Source organism: Strigops habroptila, chromosome 5, assembly GCF_004027225.2.
Source record: "Strigops habroptila isolate Jane chromosome 5, bStrHab1.2.pri, whole genome shotgun sequence".
Lineage (NCBI taxonomy): Eukaryota > Metazoa > Chordata > Aves > Psittaciformes > Psittacidae > Strigops > Strigops habroptila.
This window is the reverse complement of record NC_044281.2, coordinates 19,244,074-19,263,301: the sequence shown is the minus strand read 5'-3', so window position 1 is coordinate 19,263,301 and position 19,228 is coordinate 19,244,074. Positions and strand designations below refer to the sequence as shown.

Genomic DNA, 19,228 nt, shown 5'->3' with positions numbered 1-19,228 from the left:
ACTACCCTGAACTGCTGTAATCACAACAAGCCATTGATGGTGGATGGTTTCCTACACTGAGCACTTATTACTGTACAAAACTGAGCTTGTTCTGGCGTAATAGCTTGCTGCAAAGTGACTCTGTGTTATAGAGTCCTGATATGTTAAATACTAATGTTAAATAACTTGGTATGTTAAATACTGCCAAACCTGGCTTAGATGTTTCTTTTTGGTGTGAAATGAACTTCTAACAGCATGCTCAAAGAAGTAACTACGAGGAAAAAAAGAAAAAGACGCAGGAGAAGACAGAGATGTTGTTGCAAGATTGCAAGCTCATGTTAACCATTAGAAATAAAACAGAAAAAGGAGAAAGTTCTTCCCGCCCACTCCAGAGCTGCCATAGGAATAACTGAAATAACCAGCAATTGGATAGTTTCTTGAAATACCTGTTTCTGGTCTGTCACGTTTTCATTTCACTGACAACAAGCAGCAAAGTCAGTCGATGTAGCCTTCCTCACTGCTATACGACGACAGTGGTTAAACACCTGAAACTGTGTTAGTAGGGATGGACAGTGCTGATACCAAACCTTAACTATGCTGTGTGCCTGCATGCAAGGGCATTGCTGTAATGCACCCAGCCCCAAGCCCTGTTGCAGAAGGCTGCTCTGCTCACTACAGAAGTATATGACACAAAGAAGTACTGCATGTTGTTTAGTGATGTGCTTTTTTCGGATGCAAGTGTAAGACTATGGAGTTTAATGAAATATCTGATTTATTTTTTTTTTTCCTTTTCCAGTGGTATAAACTCTGATTGTTAAAGATCTTTTAAAACAGGATGACAGGTTAATAACTGTGTGGATTTGTCACATGGAGTTGTTACTCTAAACAGTTGTTTTCTTAAACATAACAAAGAGATTGATCTGCCTAATTGAGGATTAAGTACCTTGCATCTGAAAACATGGAGTGATATTTAAACAGGTCTGTTCTGTCATCCAGAAGGAGAAAAATGTAAACCTAACTTAGGCTATCATTGATTACGGATCTCTAAATGGAGAGTGTCCCATGTGTATCTCCTCTACTTTCTCTAAAGAAAAAAAAAAAGCACCTAGAAGAACCCGACACGAATGAATCGCTCTTTAAATGATATTACTGTATCGTATACTGGTGCCTATAGCATCTGCTGATGCTGTAGGTAAACTTCAAATTGAGAAGTTGTTAATGGACAGTAGTTCCTGCAAATGCTTGTGTGCTGGGCACTGCATTGTGATTGCATAAATTTAGGTAAAATTTTAAGCAGCAAGGAGGACCCATCAGAAAAATACTTGTATTTATCTGGTGTGCATGTTGTACCATCTTGAGGTCGGTTTTTCTGTGAAATCTTGGAGTAACATCTTGTTCTGTGTTAGCCTCTCAGAAGTCAACATTTACTTGTTTATATGGATGATTTGGTTCTTCTGGATGAACAATAATTTAAAATAATTTCACAGCTCTTCAGAACTATTGGATTCAGATAGAGAAGGCCATAAATATTTGTTTCCTGTGATGTATTTTTCTTTTTGCTTGGTTTTCTGTTCCTTCTGCCATCCCAAACACAACCATCTGTTATCAGCTGTTCATGCTTTCTTGTCAAAGTTATGGTCCAGTCAGTGCATATGCTTTTGCCTATGAGTAACGTTACTCTTCTGAATAATTCTGTTGTCAGTAAGGAGATTATTCACTGGAGCATAATTATCCGCATGCATAAACGTGTGCAGAGCTGTGGCCTTAAGTTGTGAGGTCTTTGGGTTGGGAAGCTGACCTGTTGTATTTGTCTATAAAGTGTCACATACACTTAAGACAGCATGTATGTGGTCTTAACTTGGGGCAACTGCTGGAGTAAATGAGCTGGAGGAATCGAGGCAAATGAGCTCCTGTTTCTGAAGACGTGCTAATTAAACAGCGCTGGCAAAGAGCAGAAAGTTAAAACAAGCTTCGCTATCCTCCTGGTTTGCAGGAGTGACCAATTTCCTTTCCCTTGAGCTTTCTCTAAAGAAAATATGTGCAACGCAGTGCAAAAGATGACTCTGGGATGGCAGGAAACCTAACAACAGCAGCCAGGTTAAAAAAGAACAAAAGGTCAGCAGAAGAGTACAGGCACTTGTACTGGGAAAGGAGCCGGCAAAGTACTGGAAGAAGGAACTTTATTTCATGACACATGGGTAACCCTTGCTCTGACTCAAAGAGCTGCGGAAAAAGCGTTCCTGTTCCCTCCCTGAGAGTTTTGCAGGCTGTCAGTGAAAGGCGTGCTTGAAGACTGCTCCCTCCTAAATGTGATGCCTTCTGTAAACATAGTAAAGTTGTCATGGTCTGGTCAGTGCTTGCCTTTACCCTTACGGGTGGTGAATTGATGTAAAACAAAGCAGCAGTTTCAGAAAAGGCTCTGTGTTATCTGATGCAATATGTAGAAAAATGTTGGTGTCTTCATTTCTTATTGGGAGAATAGCTGCAACCAGGTAGTGCCAGAAATTTCTGGTCAAATGATACCTCAAAATTTTAATCAGATTAGCTGCCCAGTAAGGAGAGCCAGTGTGGGGGGGAAATGATGTCTGTGTTTGTTACAGAAGGGACTGGTGTAAAGGGATTTCGGCAGTCAGCAGTGCTAGTTGTATTTCAGATGCATTTCCCAGCCCTGGACAACACATAATGTATGGATTCCATCTGAAAACCCCCTACAGATTGGAGGTTCCCAGAAGATGCAGTATGCTTTGGTACTATAGTTAGACCAGCATAATTGGACATAAAATCAGCAATTCAGAATCTCCATGCCTTTTTTAACTTGTTTTATTCAAACCAGTCTCATTTTATGCCGATAAGTTTACTTCCATTAATTGCAAAATGAATGGAAGTAAACTGTCTAAACTGGTGCATCAGAAACGATCCTGCAGCAGGCTCGCAGCTGGTTCTCGAAGATGCCGTATCCTGCAGGCCCACTGAGGACCTGAGGCTTTCTAAACTTAAACTATTAAAAAAAAACCCCTAAAATTACTCATTGTTCATGCATTTAGGTGATAATGTTCTTGAAATTTGCTACAGCATAAGCTTTATCGCAGTGAAATCTCTGAGAAGGACGTTCTGTTCCCCTTGCAGCAGACATGGGATCATCTCTTGAAACTGCTGACACCGGTCTTGGCACAGGCTGCAGAATTTCACATATTGTAACCCAGATGAATTACTGCGTACTTGCACTGTGTTATAACATGCAAACAGAACTGAGTCACTCCGGAAGAGACATTTACCACGGCTAGGTTTTTCCACATCCTTGCGCGAAGCACAGCTTGGAGTGCCGGCAGCGTGCGTGGTGCGTGCTGCGGTGCCGCTGCCTGCCTGCGCGGCCATAGCGGCGGGAGAGCCGGCGTGCCTGGCATGCCTGAGCTCCTAGGCAAGCTCATAGCGGAGAGCAAGCTTCCCGTCCATCGCCGTCCGGGGAAGGCAGCGACACGCCTGCCTTTCCCAGAGCTGCTTCCAAGGTGTTCGGGAAACGTCAGTACTGCACTGAGGAATACTTTTAGTTGTTTCTGTCTCCCAGCTGCTCCTAATAGCCCGTGCAAGTCATGCAAACATTTGCACAGCATGTTGGAGTGAGAGTTCCCAGACTCTTCTCCTGTGCCCTGCAGATTTTACTGTAGCATATTTATGGTGATGGGTCCTGGTTTTGGGGCGTCTGAGCACAGGTAAGAAAATCCATAATCCACGGAGCGTATGTGCTAATGAAAGCCTTTCTCTTCACAGGTTTTGCTGTGGTATATTTTGTCATTATGAGATGTCGTCTACCAGTGCTTCATTTGTGCAAATTAGATTTGATGACTTGCAGTTTTTTGAGAACTGCGGTGGAGGGAGTTTCGGGAGCGTCTACCGAGCCCGATGGATTTCTCAGGACAAGGAGGTGGCTGTAAAGAAGCTGCTCAAAATAGAAAAAGAGGTAAGAGTACACTTTTTCATTCACTTTGCTGCAGAAACAAGGACAGAAATTCCTTCCTAGTGTCTTCTGTCTGCTATTTAATTGAAGTAAACTACCTTGGGCTTTTTATTTGTTTAATTACAAAACCCTGAAACTGGATGGTGTTACAATAAAGACATACTGAGGGGGCCCCAACCCAGGGTGTCTCTGATTTAAAACATTATTGTTTTACTGTTTACTGTTCTGCCGCACTTTTCTTGTCTAGCAGCTCCTCTCTGCCCTGGTCCTCAGGAGGAGGAGAGCTAGCTGCACCTGTGGAGCTAGTAATTTCCCTTTGATACTTCTGGGCATGTTGGTAGATAGGAAGAGGTAGTGTTCACTGTCTTTGCCTGCTTCTGTCTTCTCCTTTTTGCATCTGGTGTCTTTTAAGTGCGGCGGTTCGCATCTGTATGTGCACTGTAGTCTTAGCATGTATTGGTCGGCGTTGTCTCCTTCCCTGCTGCAGGTTTTGATCTGGGGCTCCACTAGCTCTGGGTTAGTCATAGCCACACTTCAGCTTGGTCTATCTTGCAGTGACGTTTAAGTCTAACCGTTCTAACAGTCACCTTCCCTTGCGGCATCCTGTGCACCTGGAAAGATGGACAGGTCCTTGGCAATCCTGTGGGAAAAGGCAGAATTGACTTACTGCACCCTTACCAGCTAAGATTGGTTTGAGTGTTGCTTTTATTTTTAAAAAAGATTTTTAGGTTTGCCTAAGAATCCTCTTGACCCTCAGCTGTGTGCAGTCTTGGCGGAGACACAGTGTATGTGGTCCTCACAGCCCTCCAGTTTGCCCGCTGGTCGCCACTGCTGATGTAGCAGTGAGGAGACACCAGTGTAGTGGTGAACAGTGCAGTTACTGGACTGCTGCTCCAGCATGACTATATCTAACTTGTGTACAATACCCTCAAAAGTATTTTAGGAAGGCAGTTATAAGCTGGAGGACAGCAGAGCAGCGCTAGGGATAATATACATAATCAGACACCAAAGTTCATCCACTGCTGCTGCAACCAAGTTAGCATGATTATGTCATGCTTAGTGATGTGATGAGCATGTTGGATCGTGGTTAAGCAAGTTGCTGTCTATAATAATGTGAAAGAATCTCGTGATTTTTACAGGATGGTTGGAGATTTATGCCTTCTGTCCAATGTCAGTTTGTAATGTTCTCTTTATTTCTTCTATTTGTTCATATCAAAAGATACAGAAAGACAAGTAAAATTGGTGCTATGCAGTGTCAATAATGCGCTCTTTAAAAAATCAACTGGCTGGCAGATCTCAGTAGTGGCCAGTGAAGTATCTTTATTGAATAGGTGTGTTTCTGGTGGGATTATGCAGGAGCTTGTGCTAGACCTGCTGCTAGCTACTAGCATTTTTGAAAGAAAACTTAAAAACTACTACTACATCTTGTAATGGAATAAACCTTAGAATGGGAAATGATGGAGAAAGTAGGACAGTCGTATGTATTGCTTGACACAGTTGGACTATTTAACAAATTATTTTTTTTTTTAAACAGCTAAATACAATGTTCAGCATGTAGTAACAAGAAACACAGGTTGCACATTAGGAAAATGAAACTGTATGCTGGAAAGAATTTAGTATAATTTAAGGGTTTATTTAGGGATTAATGAAGACTTGCAGCTCATTAAGAGCTCATATCATGGTACTGTTAGGCAAATTAGGTTACTGCCCTTGCATATCTAAGTGAGGATCAAGGCATTTGTAAGAACCAGGTGTGCTTTACCTTGGCATGTGACACTGGGGAAATGGGTGTTAAGCAGTAGGTGCAGACCTGGTTCTGTTGTGTTTAAAAGAATGTAAATGAACTGGAGGGGCAGCCCAAGGGGGACTGCAAAACACAGGTGGAAAGTAGGGGAGCTGTGGGGGGTTAGTGTGTTAGAATGGGGCGATGGACATCATCCATCAGGATGAGTTGACAGAAGGGGAGCAAGTGCCTTCCAGTACAATAGTGTATTTTCCTCCAGATTGATCGTTTTCTGCTTAAACTAACAAGATGGGTTATAGTTGGGAGCAGCTTGGTGTGGGCACCTTCTCTTGAAACTTTTCTGGGAAGGCAGCAGAGAGGCAAGTGGTGATGCCTTAAGTAAGTCTAGCAAGTTTTGCCAGAACTTGTCTGTCAAAACCGTAGAAAATTAAAAAATAAGAGCTTGTTTACAAAAATTGCATTTTCATATAGAGAAAATGCTAGGCTTGTTTAATCTAGTGAAGAAAGTTATTACAAGAACTAATGGTTGGGATCTGAAGCCAGGCAAATTAGAATGGGAAATAAAGCACAAATTGTAAGGAGTGAGGATGAGTAACGCTTGGAGCAGGCTACAAACAGAAGGAACAGAGATGGAGAATCCTTTCCATCTCTTCATGTCTTCACATTGAGATGTTTTGGGTTTTTTTGACAATTGTTATTGTTAAGTTGTTGAGCTCAACAGAAGAGCAGCTTGCTGAAATATAGTGGCCTGCGAGGTACCAGAGGCTGGCCTCTATGGCCTAAAGGTCTCTTCTGATCCTAATGGCTGTCAGTCTTTACATATGTAGTATGTTTATCTGTAGTGATGACAATAATGAACATCTGTGACTGAACTGTGCTGAAAGTCATGGTGAGTCAATGGCTTTTCTGATAGAAATAGGAAAGTAACTTGCCATAACTGTATGTGTCTGTGTTTAGTAGATATTTGGATGGTTTGCATTTAGTCCAGAAAAGTAATTATTACTTTTTCTGGTTTATTTGAAAGGAAGTGTCATTTTAACTCCATGACTGGTTGTCTTGTATTTCTGTTAACTACTGCCAATAATCCATAACAACTGATTAAAAGGAAAACAGAGGAGAGTGGGGAAAAGCTTGCTCAGAGGAATTTCATGCTAGCTGAGTCCAAAGGCACAAGCCAAGTCAATAGAACTGTGGTATCATTCTGCAAATATGTTGTATCTGTGTTTCGTTTTATTAAACAAGCCAATCAAAACCAGCAAAGATCTTGAAGGTTTTATATTAGCCAAGTGGCTAACAAGTTCTAACATGTTAAACAAAGCAATTTTTGTTCCTGTATATACCAGCATATCATACTAAAATATGTGCTCAGAAAAACTTACACATGCTTGGGAGATTGTTGCTCAGACAGATTTCTTCAAAGCTCTTTAAAATTTGAGAAATGGGAAGACCTCTGCAAGGCATTAAATTTTTATAGACAGGCAGTAAAATGTGACTGTACGGGAAGAGGTGTGTGTTTATGTGAATAAAATACAGCTAGATACAGCTAAATAGATGTGCAGGGAAATAAATAGGCTGCAAGGCCTTGATTAGAGTATCAGATCTGAAACTCTGGACAAGACTTCTGATTAAAAAAAAAAAATAGGAGTGTCTTGAGTGATTAAATAGCAGGAAAACCAAAATTAAATTGATACTTTACTATCTAATCCAAGCCCTTTTGGCAGTTTGAGTTTTTAAGCAAGGAACAGGATTCCCTTTGTGAATTGTTTTATGGAAAAGTTGAACTATTGGTGTGATGTTTATGATGCCTGTGGTAGGAGTAGAAAGGTCTCCTGTAGTAGGATGTGTACTTTCTCCTTTCACCCTAAGTGATAATTACGTGCATTCATTGAAGAAAATCGCGCACCTACTACTCAGGAAGTTATTTAGTATTTTTGCAAACGATTTATATGAATTCTTGGATAAGCCCATGATTTGGCTTCCACTGAAACGGATGGGAGAGATTGGGCCCAAAGGCCTTATTCTGCAAATTGCTAGCAGTTCTTTTGTCTCCATTATCTTGAGCAGGTAACTGCTGGAGTGAAATGTTACAAATGTTGTTTTATGCCTTGCCACATTAGCTTTTCACTGAATAGCACTCACCTCCTTCAATTGTCTGTACACCTCTGAAGTTCACCTGTTATTTGTCACTGCTTTTGAAGGCTGTGCTTTTGGTGGGTGTTTTTTGGCAGTTGGCATCTGATCTGGAGTGTGGTTCTTCACTGGAAGATTTACTACTGCCGGGATTTTACCAGAAATTTGAATTTAACTTTAATGTCACTGCTCTTTGGAGGTACTCCATGATCTATGAGCTGCCTCTGTGCTATTGATGGACAGCAGTATTGCATCTGATTTGCTTGCTTCAGCTGTTACAACCATGACACTTAGGTACAAGATTGTTTGGTTTCATGCAGTACAGCTGTCCCTGGATTCCTTCAAAAAGCTGGAGGTGGTCTGTGCAAGCTGCAGGAGAGTGCTGGGGGAAAAAAACCCAATAAAATGTAACTAATCTTATTGGGAAATTCTTCTGGTGAACTGACACAACTAGCTTGTAGATAAAAGATGTTAAATTGAGTAGGATTAACTGTGCATGCTTTGTTCGGTCATGTCTGTGCGATGCATTTGAGTTTTATGAGACATAAATAAAAACATGTTTTTACTAGTTTTGATGCTCTATTGCTGGAAGTCTGACTACTGTGGAAATTAATTTTATATTGCCAGGTTTTCTTGTATGCAATACATGTGCAGTAAGCTTTAGGGGATCTTTTAATGCTTCATAAAACTTTTCATACGGAATATAATGTAACTTGTTCACTTACTTGATTTTTATGATCCACTTCTGAAAGGGACTGTCCAGAAAACATGGATTGCATGGGTGCCTTCCGAAGGGGATGAGTTAAGTATAACCACATGCATGTCACTGGACTTACCTCACTCCTGCTTGTAGTCCTAAAAGAGAGCATGTGGTATTTTTAATGTGTGTCATGAGAGTAAGGACTGGGAACGACTTTCAAGAGTAACAAGAGAAAAACAACAGAGTAAAATAGAGCAAACCAAACCAAACCAAACTGAAATTGATACTTAGCTCTGACAGGACTAAAAATAGTAGATGTTCTTTTTGCAGTTTATAGCTGGTATGGGTGCTTGGCTGGTATGCCAGCCTTGAATGACTCTCCACACTGGGACCTGGCTGTAATGAAGGTCAGTTTTGATGCTTTTTAATTATTTTATTAGCTCTTTCTAGAAGCTCCTACTCCCTTACCCCTCTCATGTCTGAGTCAGCAGATATTGAGAGTGATTCAAGGTAACATCTGCCAGGAAATGGATTTACTTGGTTCCAACTCAAAGTGGGGAGACAATAAACCCCATGGTTCCAACCCATGGTCCTTTGTTGCTGGTGCTATTGCTGATGAATGGGGAAAGAGGTCTTAGAGTATGTGCTATATAAAGATACTTCAGGGCTACGAGTTAAGTATGTGAACTTTCCAGAGATATCTGTGCCTATACTGCGAAATTACAGAGTTTACAAAAAAAGAAAAATTGTATATCCCTAGAGTAAGTGATCTCATGAGAGCCCTTCCAACCCCATATTCGTTTAAAGAAATATTGCTGTATCTTGTTAACAGCCAATAGGAAATGAAATTTCATTTATTATACTAGAGGGGTGCCTTAAAATGTCTTTGTTTCCAGTTTACAGAGTGGTTATCTTGCAGGGTTTTCTGTTTCTTTTTAATATTTTGGTAAAGAAAATGGCTTAGAGCACTCCCCTTGGTGCTGACAAGGGTATTCCCAAGTATCAAGAGGATACTTGGTACCCTTTCTAAACTGAAAGTTGTCAAAATGGGTTCAGATGCTGCAGCTGCTGTGTGTTCTGTATTGTGCAGAGTAAATCGGTTTTGGATAGGACTGAATAAATCTCTGACTGCTTTTGAGTTTGCCCTACTCTTGGCTTTTATTCAAGGGATATTACTTTATGTTTTATAAGTGAATGTCATGTTTTCAGGTGTCAAGGAAGTCACTGCATTAGATTTTTTTAGTACTTTGGGTAAGACTGTGTCCTAAGTGTGGAAAAACAGGCTTTGGTTTCATTTTGTCTGTTTTAAGAAGAAACTTTGTTCATCTGCATCTCTGCTCCCCAGAATTTTTTCCAAAATGTAGCAATCCAGGCACAGAAACGTATTTGTTTGTATTTTGCTACATTTTATTGTAGTTGATTTTTTTACTTGCGTGTTTAAACATTTTTATACCAAGTTTTTGATGAGTAACATCTATCAGAGTTGCTTCATGTAAATAATGAGTATTTGTAGTATGAGTTGTGTGGTTTACTGGGGTTTTTTGACCAGCTGAATTTGAGATTCTTACTTACACAGGCTTGTGTATACACATTCTTTTAAATCAAGCCAATTTTGGCTTAATTTGATGTAGGCATCAGCTTCAATGAAACTGGCATGTCAGGACCTGGGCTGGCAATCCGTGGTTTCAAAAGTTATTTTTGGTCAATTGAGACATAGTGACTGTCAGCATTGTCAAATTAGCTTGCCGTGAATGAAAAGAATTTCACAAGTGCTGGGAATCTTGCTGTAGCCATATTTAAGAAGTTACCCTCTCTTTTTTTGTATCGGCTAAACCACCAGGTTTTGTACTGAAATTGTAAAGGTTTAAGTGCAGATGCCCTTCTGTTGACTGGTGGGCAGCTTTGAACAGTTACTACATAAGCAAGCTTGATAAACAGGTAAATTAATAAGCTAAGATGCACCAGATTTGCTTCTTTTTGCTTGACTCTTGAATTGCCCTAAACTTTGTCAACGTGAAGCAAAATTAGCTTGTGTGTGCTGCTGGTCAAGAATACATAGGCAGTTGCCATAGCTTGGTTGAGGTACAGGAACTTACCGCTATGTGCCTGATCCCCTGGGTTAGAAATATCTTTGTGAGGTTTGGACCCTTTTATCTCAATTATCTTTAATTTTTGTTTGGTTTGGGGTTTGGTTTTATTTTCAGAAGGTGCAGCATCTGCAGGTGAACGAGTTTTTATGCCAGTTTCCTGCAAATCATGAATAAATTTTGTTTAGAATAGAGAGAAAATCTGTCTCTCTTGGTTCTTTAGAAAGCACTCTTTCTTATTCTCTTTGCTATCCACAATGTGCAGCCTGTTAGGATATTGTTAAATATTCTTCAGTTTCATAATTAGTTTAATTCCATCATATATAGTCTTAAAAATTATTCTGTCAATCTACTGCAAGTTTTTGTTTGACAGTGAGTTGCACAAGTGGCAAGTAAATACTTAGCTGCAATTAAGGGCATTTTTCCTAGTTTGGGCTTTTTGTTTGGGGGGTTGGTTTTTTTTTTTCTTTTCTGCAGATATGTTGCTTTTCTGTTTCTTTTTGCATAGGCTCGGTTATTATTTATAATTTGGAGGAGAGGCTGTGTTGCTTATTTCTCCATGCCAGCAACCCTTGACATCAAATGGCAGCTCTTTTCTCTCCCCTCCCACGACATTCTCTGACCTCGAGCTTCTGTTGAAGTGATCAACTGCAAAATGGTATTTTTGGATGTTTAAGATGTCCTGAAGCTTTGCTGTAGAAGTCTCATGGATACGGAAGAGATCCTTTTCTCTCAAGGTGGTGTTTTCAGCTGTCGTAAGCTCAAGCAATTGATGATTAGTTCAAGTTAGTCTTATTTCTACATTTAGTTAATTATATAGTTTTCTTAAAACAAGATTACAATACAAAATCACATGGCAGGTGAGATCTAGTGCTAACTGTACGGTATGGTAAGTGATTGTGTGTTAAAGTCTTGAGTGTTTTGAAGTACAGCTGACAATTCAAATGTCTGCAAGCCGCAATGAAATCTCTTGGTGTTGCAGTCCCTGGGGGCTCTTAATTAAATAATTTACGTTCACTGCAGCATCTGAATGACAAATCATTGTTTCTGATAATACTAAAGTTGCTGTTGAGGTGTGTGGAAGTATTGTGTGAGTCTAACATATTTTCTGGTTTGTTGCATGCTTGTGTGGTAGTTCAGATGAGTTCAGGTATCTGTGCTGGAGTTGATGTGATCTGAGTCTGGGATCACTGGTCTCTCTTGGAAGCTGTTTTTCACAGGTGTATTCAAAGTTGAGCATGGGGACCACAATCTTTGGTTCAGGAACCAAAGCTACCCTCCATGCACGTGGTAGCAGTGGAATTTTGAACATGTTTTGTCCTCTTAAGAGGGCAGTAAAACACTCTATAGGGCTAGACATGCTGTCCTTTACTTGCTTTTTTACTTCCCTCCTTTACTTTCCTTTTTGATGGGCTGTGCATGAGTTGCATAATGGTCTGGGACACAATATTTCATTGAAAACAAAGTGGAAGAAGAAAAAAATAGTAAAAAAAATATATACCCTAGCTTTAAGGGAAGCATCAAAATAAATCTTTTTAATTGTAATCATGCAACTAAGACTGTAAAAAGAATTTCACATTTACCTATTGCCACTTACTAAGGTGCTGATAGAGAAAGTTTCCTTTTTAAGAGGACAATGTAAACAGTCACAGGGAAACATTCAGACCTGTTTATGTTAGCTGGAGGCTGCAGAGGAGCCCAGAGAGCAGCTTCAGCCTTAACTCTTTCTCTCATATTCAGTTAATTGTGCTAACACACTGGGGAGATGAGGCCAATAAAGGCTTTCCTGATCCACCTCCTCCAAACTGTCTTGTTTGTCTTTTTAAATGTTTTTCATCTGTTCACCTACTGGGAAAGAATCCTATTTGCAAATGCATGTTCATTTATTAGATTAATGTTTAGCGAATCTACATTCTGCATAATTTCTATTTGAGAAAGGCAGCTTCACAGGGAAACTGGGTGACTGGAGTAACGGTGACAGTTTCTGTGCCTTTTCAGTCCCCTCTGCAGAGTGGCTGCCTGATGCCTGGGAACAGGGCAGCCTTTAGCTCACAGGAGGGGCTCCTCTGTTGCCTCACCTCCTCAGTGAAATAGTGCCTGGCCCCTGGATGTCGCTGAAAGGGGACACTGCCACGTCTTCCACTTCTCCTGCCTCTGACTGCTCATTTATTTTACTCCAAAACTGATGAAAATTGAGGTTTCTTATGGCTAAATATTGTAAGCAAGGGAAAGAAAAAATCACGTCATGATACACACCTGGCCAAATAGCTGTGGGGTTTGTGTATTGGGCACATAGTGAGTTTCCAGTAGCTGCTTAAAAAATAAGCATGGTGTGTAAAAGCCCTTGAGCTGCTGTAGGAGAAGCAAGGAAGCTATCAGTAGGCACAGGAAGACAACATGTCATTTCTTTGTACGAAGTTCACCTTTGGAAGGTGGAAAACCCAAAAGGCAGGCATGCTGCTTGGCCGAGTGTCAGCTTCCCAATGAAAGCTGAGGCTCTCTACAGATTTTTACCTGGCAAAGGCAGACGAGGAGAGGTTAGTAGGTTGTTGTTCTGGAAACTTGCTAAAATAATCTAGTTGCTTCACCCTTGAGTGAGTGAGTGACATTTTCCAAGAGGGTATCTTTTCCTCTTCCTTGGAAGAATCACAGAGCAGAGAAAATCTAGTGTGTGCCTGCGTACAGTTAGGGGCAGGGGAAAGCACAGTAATCACTCTTCATCTAATCATATAATAACCTTAATTTTTGTAATGTCAAATGCATTTGAGGCCATTGTATCAAAGGTGATGGCTTAGAAGTAGTGATTGGTGGTTTTCCTTTTTGGTGAACTGTGTACTTTTTAATCTCATAAATGAAGGAAAAGGCTTTTTACTTTGACCTCTTTGCGATGTGTCTGTGTATGCTTAGGTACTGTGTGTGATGTGCGTACGTAGCAGCAGAGGGCTAAAATTTTGAGCTGTTGAATTGCTCTTTCTTTTGGATGTTGCCTTGCCAGTACTCCCTGTAAGAGATCGTGAGGGTCTGAAAGGCAAGTACAGGATCCAGAACCCTGCTCATTAGGAGCACATGTTTTGGAGTTCTGCTCTTAACTTTTGCCTTTTTGGTTGTTTATGTATTTGTACTGAAGTCTTTATTGTAAAGCCTTGTCTGTAAGCCTGTATCTCATCTGTCCTCTGCAGAAGTTGGCAGTAATGTGGTTTCTGGCATTGTGTCCCACGTGGTTTACTCTGTTCCCATTGCAAACCACTTCCCTGTTAGTCCTACAATTCTGGAAGGAGTCCTGTGATTTTTCACTGGCTGGGAATAAAGCTCTATCCTCCCGGGGTAAACAAGCATACTGTTGTTACTTAATAAATTTGAAATCTGCAGTATGAAACCTCCTGCCTTTTCATTACTGTGTTTCTGTGCTATACGGTGTGAAGGGAGCGATTCCCTGCCTGTTGCGGCTGTTGCTGAGATGAATGGTGCTAATGGGGTGCCTGGCTCAAGAAATTCAGGGCAAGTGACACTTGATGCTGTAATGACACTGGCATCGGCTGTTAGCTCTGGTGACATGGTTGTTGCCTTGAAACTGTGACCAGAGTTCCCTTTTTGGGAAAGAAAAAACCCGCAGACCCATTTCAAAGACCAGGGCAGCTGCTTTGTTTGTCTTTTAAAATCTATATTTCTGCCTTTTTGCTTGGTCAGTGTTTAGAACCATTAAAAAAGTAAACGTGATATGGGGACTGAGATCCTGCAGCTTGAGCTCCTTTATAATTACATATTCAGCCACAACCATACAAAGGAAAATGAGAGTCCCCTTTCCTTTATGTACCGTATTTCAGTTTTCCCCTAGGTTTAAATTGGCATTTTGGACTATGTTCGCTGGAGAGCCACTGAAGAGCTTATCAGAAAAGGAAGGAAACAGAGGGAGGGAAAGAAAGATAGATTTCCAAATGACAACCTTTTGAATAGGACAAGTTCAATCCCTAAAACAAAAAGTGGAATCTTTTTTTTTTCTAAATAATGTGCTCTACAGTCTCACCTCTCATCTTGAGAAACATGAAAGAGCAAGTAAAAGAGATGACCCAAATCACAGAGTTCCTTTGAAAGAAGAAATTCAGCTGTTTTGAACACTTACAATCAAAGGAAGTGGTTTCCCTAATTACACGAACTATGTGAAAGCTCTCAGAATAGCTCTTCCACCCCAGGATTCCTTGCACTTTAGAAGTTTGCATAAAAGCTCATGTGGAGAATCAGATGCAAAGTGTTTGATTCAAATTTTATTAGGCAGTAGTGAGCATACATTCGTATCTCTGGGTTTGACAGGTGGTTGGGTTTGGACCACAATCCTGGGTTTGATGGATTTCAGTCCTATACTTTAAAATCTTTCATTCTTCAGGTTCTCTGGTGAGACACCCCTTTAAAGAGAAAAGTGGAAATGAAAAAATGGAGAAGGGGTAGAGAGGTCCTTTGTGAGCTTTCAATTGAGGCTTCTTCATTGTGATTAGGCTGTTCAGTGTTGTGAAAATCCATCTCTGTACACAGCTTTTAAGAGCAAGGAATTTTACTTCCTCTCATTTTAAAGAAGCTGTATCTGTTAAAATACATATTTGAAAGAATTAAGATCTAAATTCTACAACCTCAGTATTATTTGAGCATCACTGTTTACTTCAACCCATCAAAATTCTGAATTTGGTAGAGACTTTGAACAGAAAACCAGTATTTTCAGAAGGCTGTTACACCTTGCGCTTTCTTTTTGTACATACACAATAATAAAGGTATGTTAGTCTAAACCAAACAGTGAGAACATATGAAAAGATGCAGGACATTTCTAAAGGCTTAAGATCTCTGTTCCTCAAGAATTTCTTTTCCAAAAGAGTTTTGCTTTATTTGGTGGTTTGGGAGTAATGGGAGCAAGCAATGGAGAAATTTAAATATAGGCACCTAAAATTAGATGCATCATTGACCCAATTGAAATGCTCAGCTTTGTCCAAATTTTGGCAAAGTAAGAGTGTAATTTTATTTTTGCTCTGTAGGAAATGTCTTCATTTCTCAAACAGTTTATTAGCTAAAAATGTAGTTAGATTTTTAGCAAGAGTTGTGAGCATTCATCACAAAATTGTCAGTCCTGAAAGTGCTGAAGTGAGGTATCTAGTCTTTACCTAGCTAAAACTAAAAATGATTCTTCCTTTGAACTAACAAGGTGCTGTCCTTGAGGATACAATATAGAATAATTAATGGTTGAAATACTAATAAATAATATTTGCAAGGTTTGCAAGTATATGCAAGACCATTACAGCAGTAATGCCCAGATGATTTTACGTTCTCCACTTAAAGCCAACTACAGTAATTATGTCCAGATTTGCTAAAGACAGAGGTAATTGATGAAATCGGCCTTGAGAAGAAGTCTCAAAGCCCTCCAAACTGCAACAATTCAGACTCAAGAAGGAAAAAAGGCAGAAGGGTAATGACTGCATTACAGATATATAGGATCAGCCAAACCCTCTTTATAATAACACTGTATACTAATAACAAGATATCGCTAACTCTGCTTTTCCTTCCAGGCAGAAGGATTCCAATTCCCTGGAATCAGGGAGTTGTCTCCTAGAAGTGAACAACCTCAGCCAGGCCAGTGGTGTTGCAAGTAAAATGCACAGCACAGTAGCAGCACACATGGAAAGGGAGGGGAAATGTCCTGTAGCCATATAGCACTCAGATGGAGTAGAAGAGAGTTCTGGCTGTGCCCTTTAGAGAAATGTGTCTCAGACAGTGAAGCTTTGAGATCAGTATTGCTAGAGGATGATTTTGTTTGAACAAAGGAGAGTGCTTAAAGTCACCCCTATCTTGCTTGGCCTGAAAGTGGCATGGAAAATGACATTTGCTCATGTCTGGTCCTTGGTGGGAGTTGATTTCTCCTTATATGTAAATTATAATAGTGCTCAGACAAGTTTTTGCATACCTCTGGCACTGGAAAATAGAAAACTGTGGTATATGGGATGCTGTTATTCTTCCACACCAAAGGAAATGTTGCAGGTTTGAATGTGCTCTGTGCAACTGAAACAGCACACTTCATGGTGGTGAGCTTTGCCAGTCTAATCAATGTCGTACTCAGAGTATAAATCAAGCAGTAATTGTGCAAGGACTTCAGGCATTGCTAGAATAGGAAGAGATGCAAATTCTTTCTGCTGCGCTCATATTCAGACTGGAATTGCCATCAGCTGCAGCATGATGCCTCCTTTTCGGCTTTTCAGGTACAGCCTGTGGAAGAGAGGTTTCGTTGGTACACTGCACAACATGTCCCCAGTCCTGAAGTGCATTTGGGCTCATGTAATACAGCGTTCCCACTTCCTCTTTGCTATTTCGTTTATTGCAGGTCCTCGGGAAGCACTGTGCAGGGTGATAGAGGAAGTAGTGCAAGTCAGTTGTTTTGTAATCGCAAAATAGATGATCTCCATTTTATAACTGGCCTTTCAAATGATCTTAATTCGCCATTGGGGTACATGTGTGATGTTCCTCATGTTTATTTGTGATGTATCTGGAGTTTTTCTAATAAAATGATGAAAGAGAAAATTCAGATTAAGTTAGAAGGTGCTGATTACTGGTGTGGAAGTAGAAACTCACAAATGGAGAAATGCCAAAGCTGGATGCAGTTGCAAGATGTTTGTTCCCTTTACATGTTTACCCTAAAATATACTGTGGTTATGTAGTGGAGTATTATTGCAGTCCTGTTATTTTTGCTCTGAACTGTCTTCTATTTACCACTTTTACTGCATTCTTCTAGATTTGTTTTTCTGCTCAAATGCTTGAGTTAGAGCAGTTCTCGGAAACGTGTTAGGGAATGAGAATTTATGGCATGTGTGATGCTGTGGTTTTTCCACATTTCCAACTCTTCTTAGAGGAAATGCTCCTGGCTTGCATGGGCTCTGTTCACCAAACCATCGCAAGGTAGTTGGAGCATATCTCAGGCTTTGCGTTCTCAGTTTGGCTCATTATTCAGTTTTGCTCTCCTGCTGGCTTTGAACCACAGAGCCAAGGCTGCAGCACGGACATGGGTAGAAGTTGTGGTACCTCTGATCATTCTGTTGGAACTTTGGGGCAGGAACCAGCTCAGGATATGGCTGTTTCATTCAAGAAGACCAATGAGAAAGTCAGGCTTTTGATGTAATTTGGTACCCTCTGTTAGTACAAAAACTGTGCAACTTTTCTGCTCCTTTAAAGTCTGCTGTTCATGGAACTCAAAACCACTGCCTTCATAGGATACCAGGTCACTATGTAATTGTTCTGTATCACTCTTCTGGATAGGTTCTTCTAGATTTCCACTTTCTACAGAATTCAGAGATACTGGTATTTAAGATATTGCCTTTTTAAACAATTTATTTTGAGGCTGACTGCTTGTATTCTCATATAGATATGATGTCAACATAATTTAAAAATAAAAAGGTTTTATTTTCTGCAAGCAAATTTTTTAACAGCAAGGATTAGAAATTAAATAGTTGTTACTGACATATCTATGTAAGCAGATAACTATAACGAAATCTAGGTAAGATAAGGAGTTCTATGTACAAGGAATTCTCGAAGACAAGTGGGGGAAAAGCAGAAGTTAGAAAGTTGAAAATGGATATTAAAGTAATACTAATAAATGTAGTTTTATGACACCAAAAGCAGTTTTAAAATATTGCTAGTTTTCCTCTAGGGTTTTTATCTTAGATATTATTTTATTTGAAATTTTTTGGTCCTAATGAAAAAAGATGGAGCTACCATGAAGGTAGCCTGAAAAATCCCAAGAAAAAATAAGCAGTGGATCTACTTTACATAAAGATAAAAGTTTGAAATTTCAGTTTTATCTAATTTCAATTTTTGACCATTGCTGCCCAGTAAGGGTAGCATTTGAGCGAATTTGCTAACTAAAATATGATTTTCAATCTTAGACAAAGAGTAGCTTTTCTGAAAAGCAAGTAAGGAATTTATGTCCTGAAACTTTAGTTTTGTTGGGAATGGAGACTGATCCATAGTAGTCTAGGTGGTAGTGTGGACGTAGCCAGGGAGCTGCTGTGAAGTCTGTTGTTCTGGCTGTTGCTTGATGGCAATACTTAGTTGGAGAAGGTACAACTCAGATTTTGGTGGAGTTGGAAGTCCTGTGTTTCCAGAGGCCGTTCTTGCAAATCTCAGCAAAGTGAAAAGGAGATATGGCTGTAACCTGAAGAAGGATGCTTACTGCTTAAGTTGTGATAAGGAGAAAGAAGACTTGCTAAGTCACAGAGATAGCTTGCTGCTCTGGATTCAGGAAGGAAGGTGATATGTCACTAATACGTAGTAAACCCCAAATGGGAAGCAGATTCATGGTGAAGACTTCGCCGTGATTCATGGTGGATTCTTTGGACAGCTGCACATAAAACCATGTGTGTCATTCAGATAGTGCATTCAGATAATGCGCAGCATTAGAGATTCAGGTTATAGAGGTAACTCATTTTCTTTAAAACTCCAGATTTTGTGAGCTAACACATCTTGTGTGTGAGGGAGCTAACACTTCTTGTGGTCTGCTGCTTTTGTGAGGGTGGGCTTAGCTTGTCTGGTTGAGGAACATTTTCTGGAATTATAAAAATCACTGGGATTCCAGTAAGAGGGATCCCCATCAAGTGCTGTCCCGATCA

The 19,228-nt window shown here is 40.1% G+C and overlaps 1 protein-coding gene across 5 annotated transcripts in view; it reads left to right on the top strand.

The window, feature by feature from the left end:
• The window catches only part of MAP3K20 (mitogen-activated protein kinase kinase kinase 20), a 91,328-nt gene that overhangs the window by 2,903 nt on the left and 69,197 nt on the right, over positions 1 to 19,228 (top strand). For 4 of the 5 annotated variants that reach the window (XM_030485772.1, XM_030485773.1, XM_030485775.1 and 1 more), the window contains exon 2: positions 3,748 to 3,937. In XM_030485772.1, coding sequence (XP_030341632.1) covers positions 3,779 to 3,937 — 159 coding nt within the window. In that variant the 5' untranslated portion in view covers positions 3,748 to 3,778. Of the gene's footprint in view, positions 1 to 693; positions 3,317 to 3,747; positions 3,938 to 19,228 lie in introns of those variants that run through there. The other variant, XM_030485774.1, reaches the window with a different exon arrangement.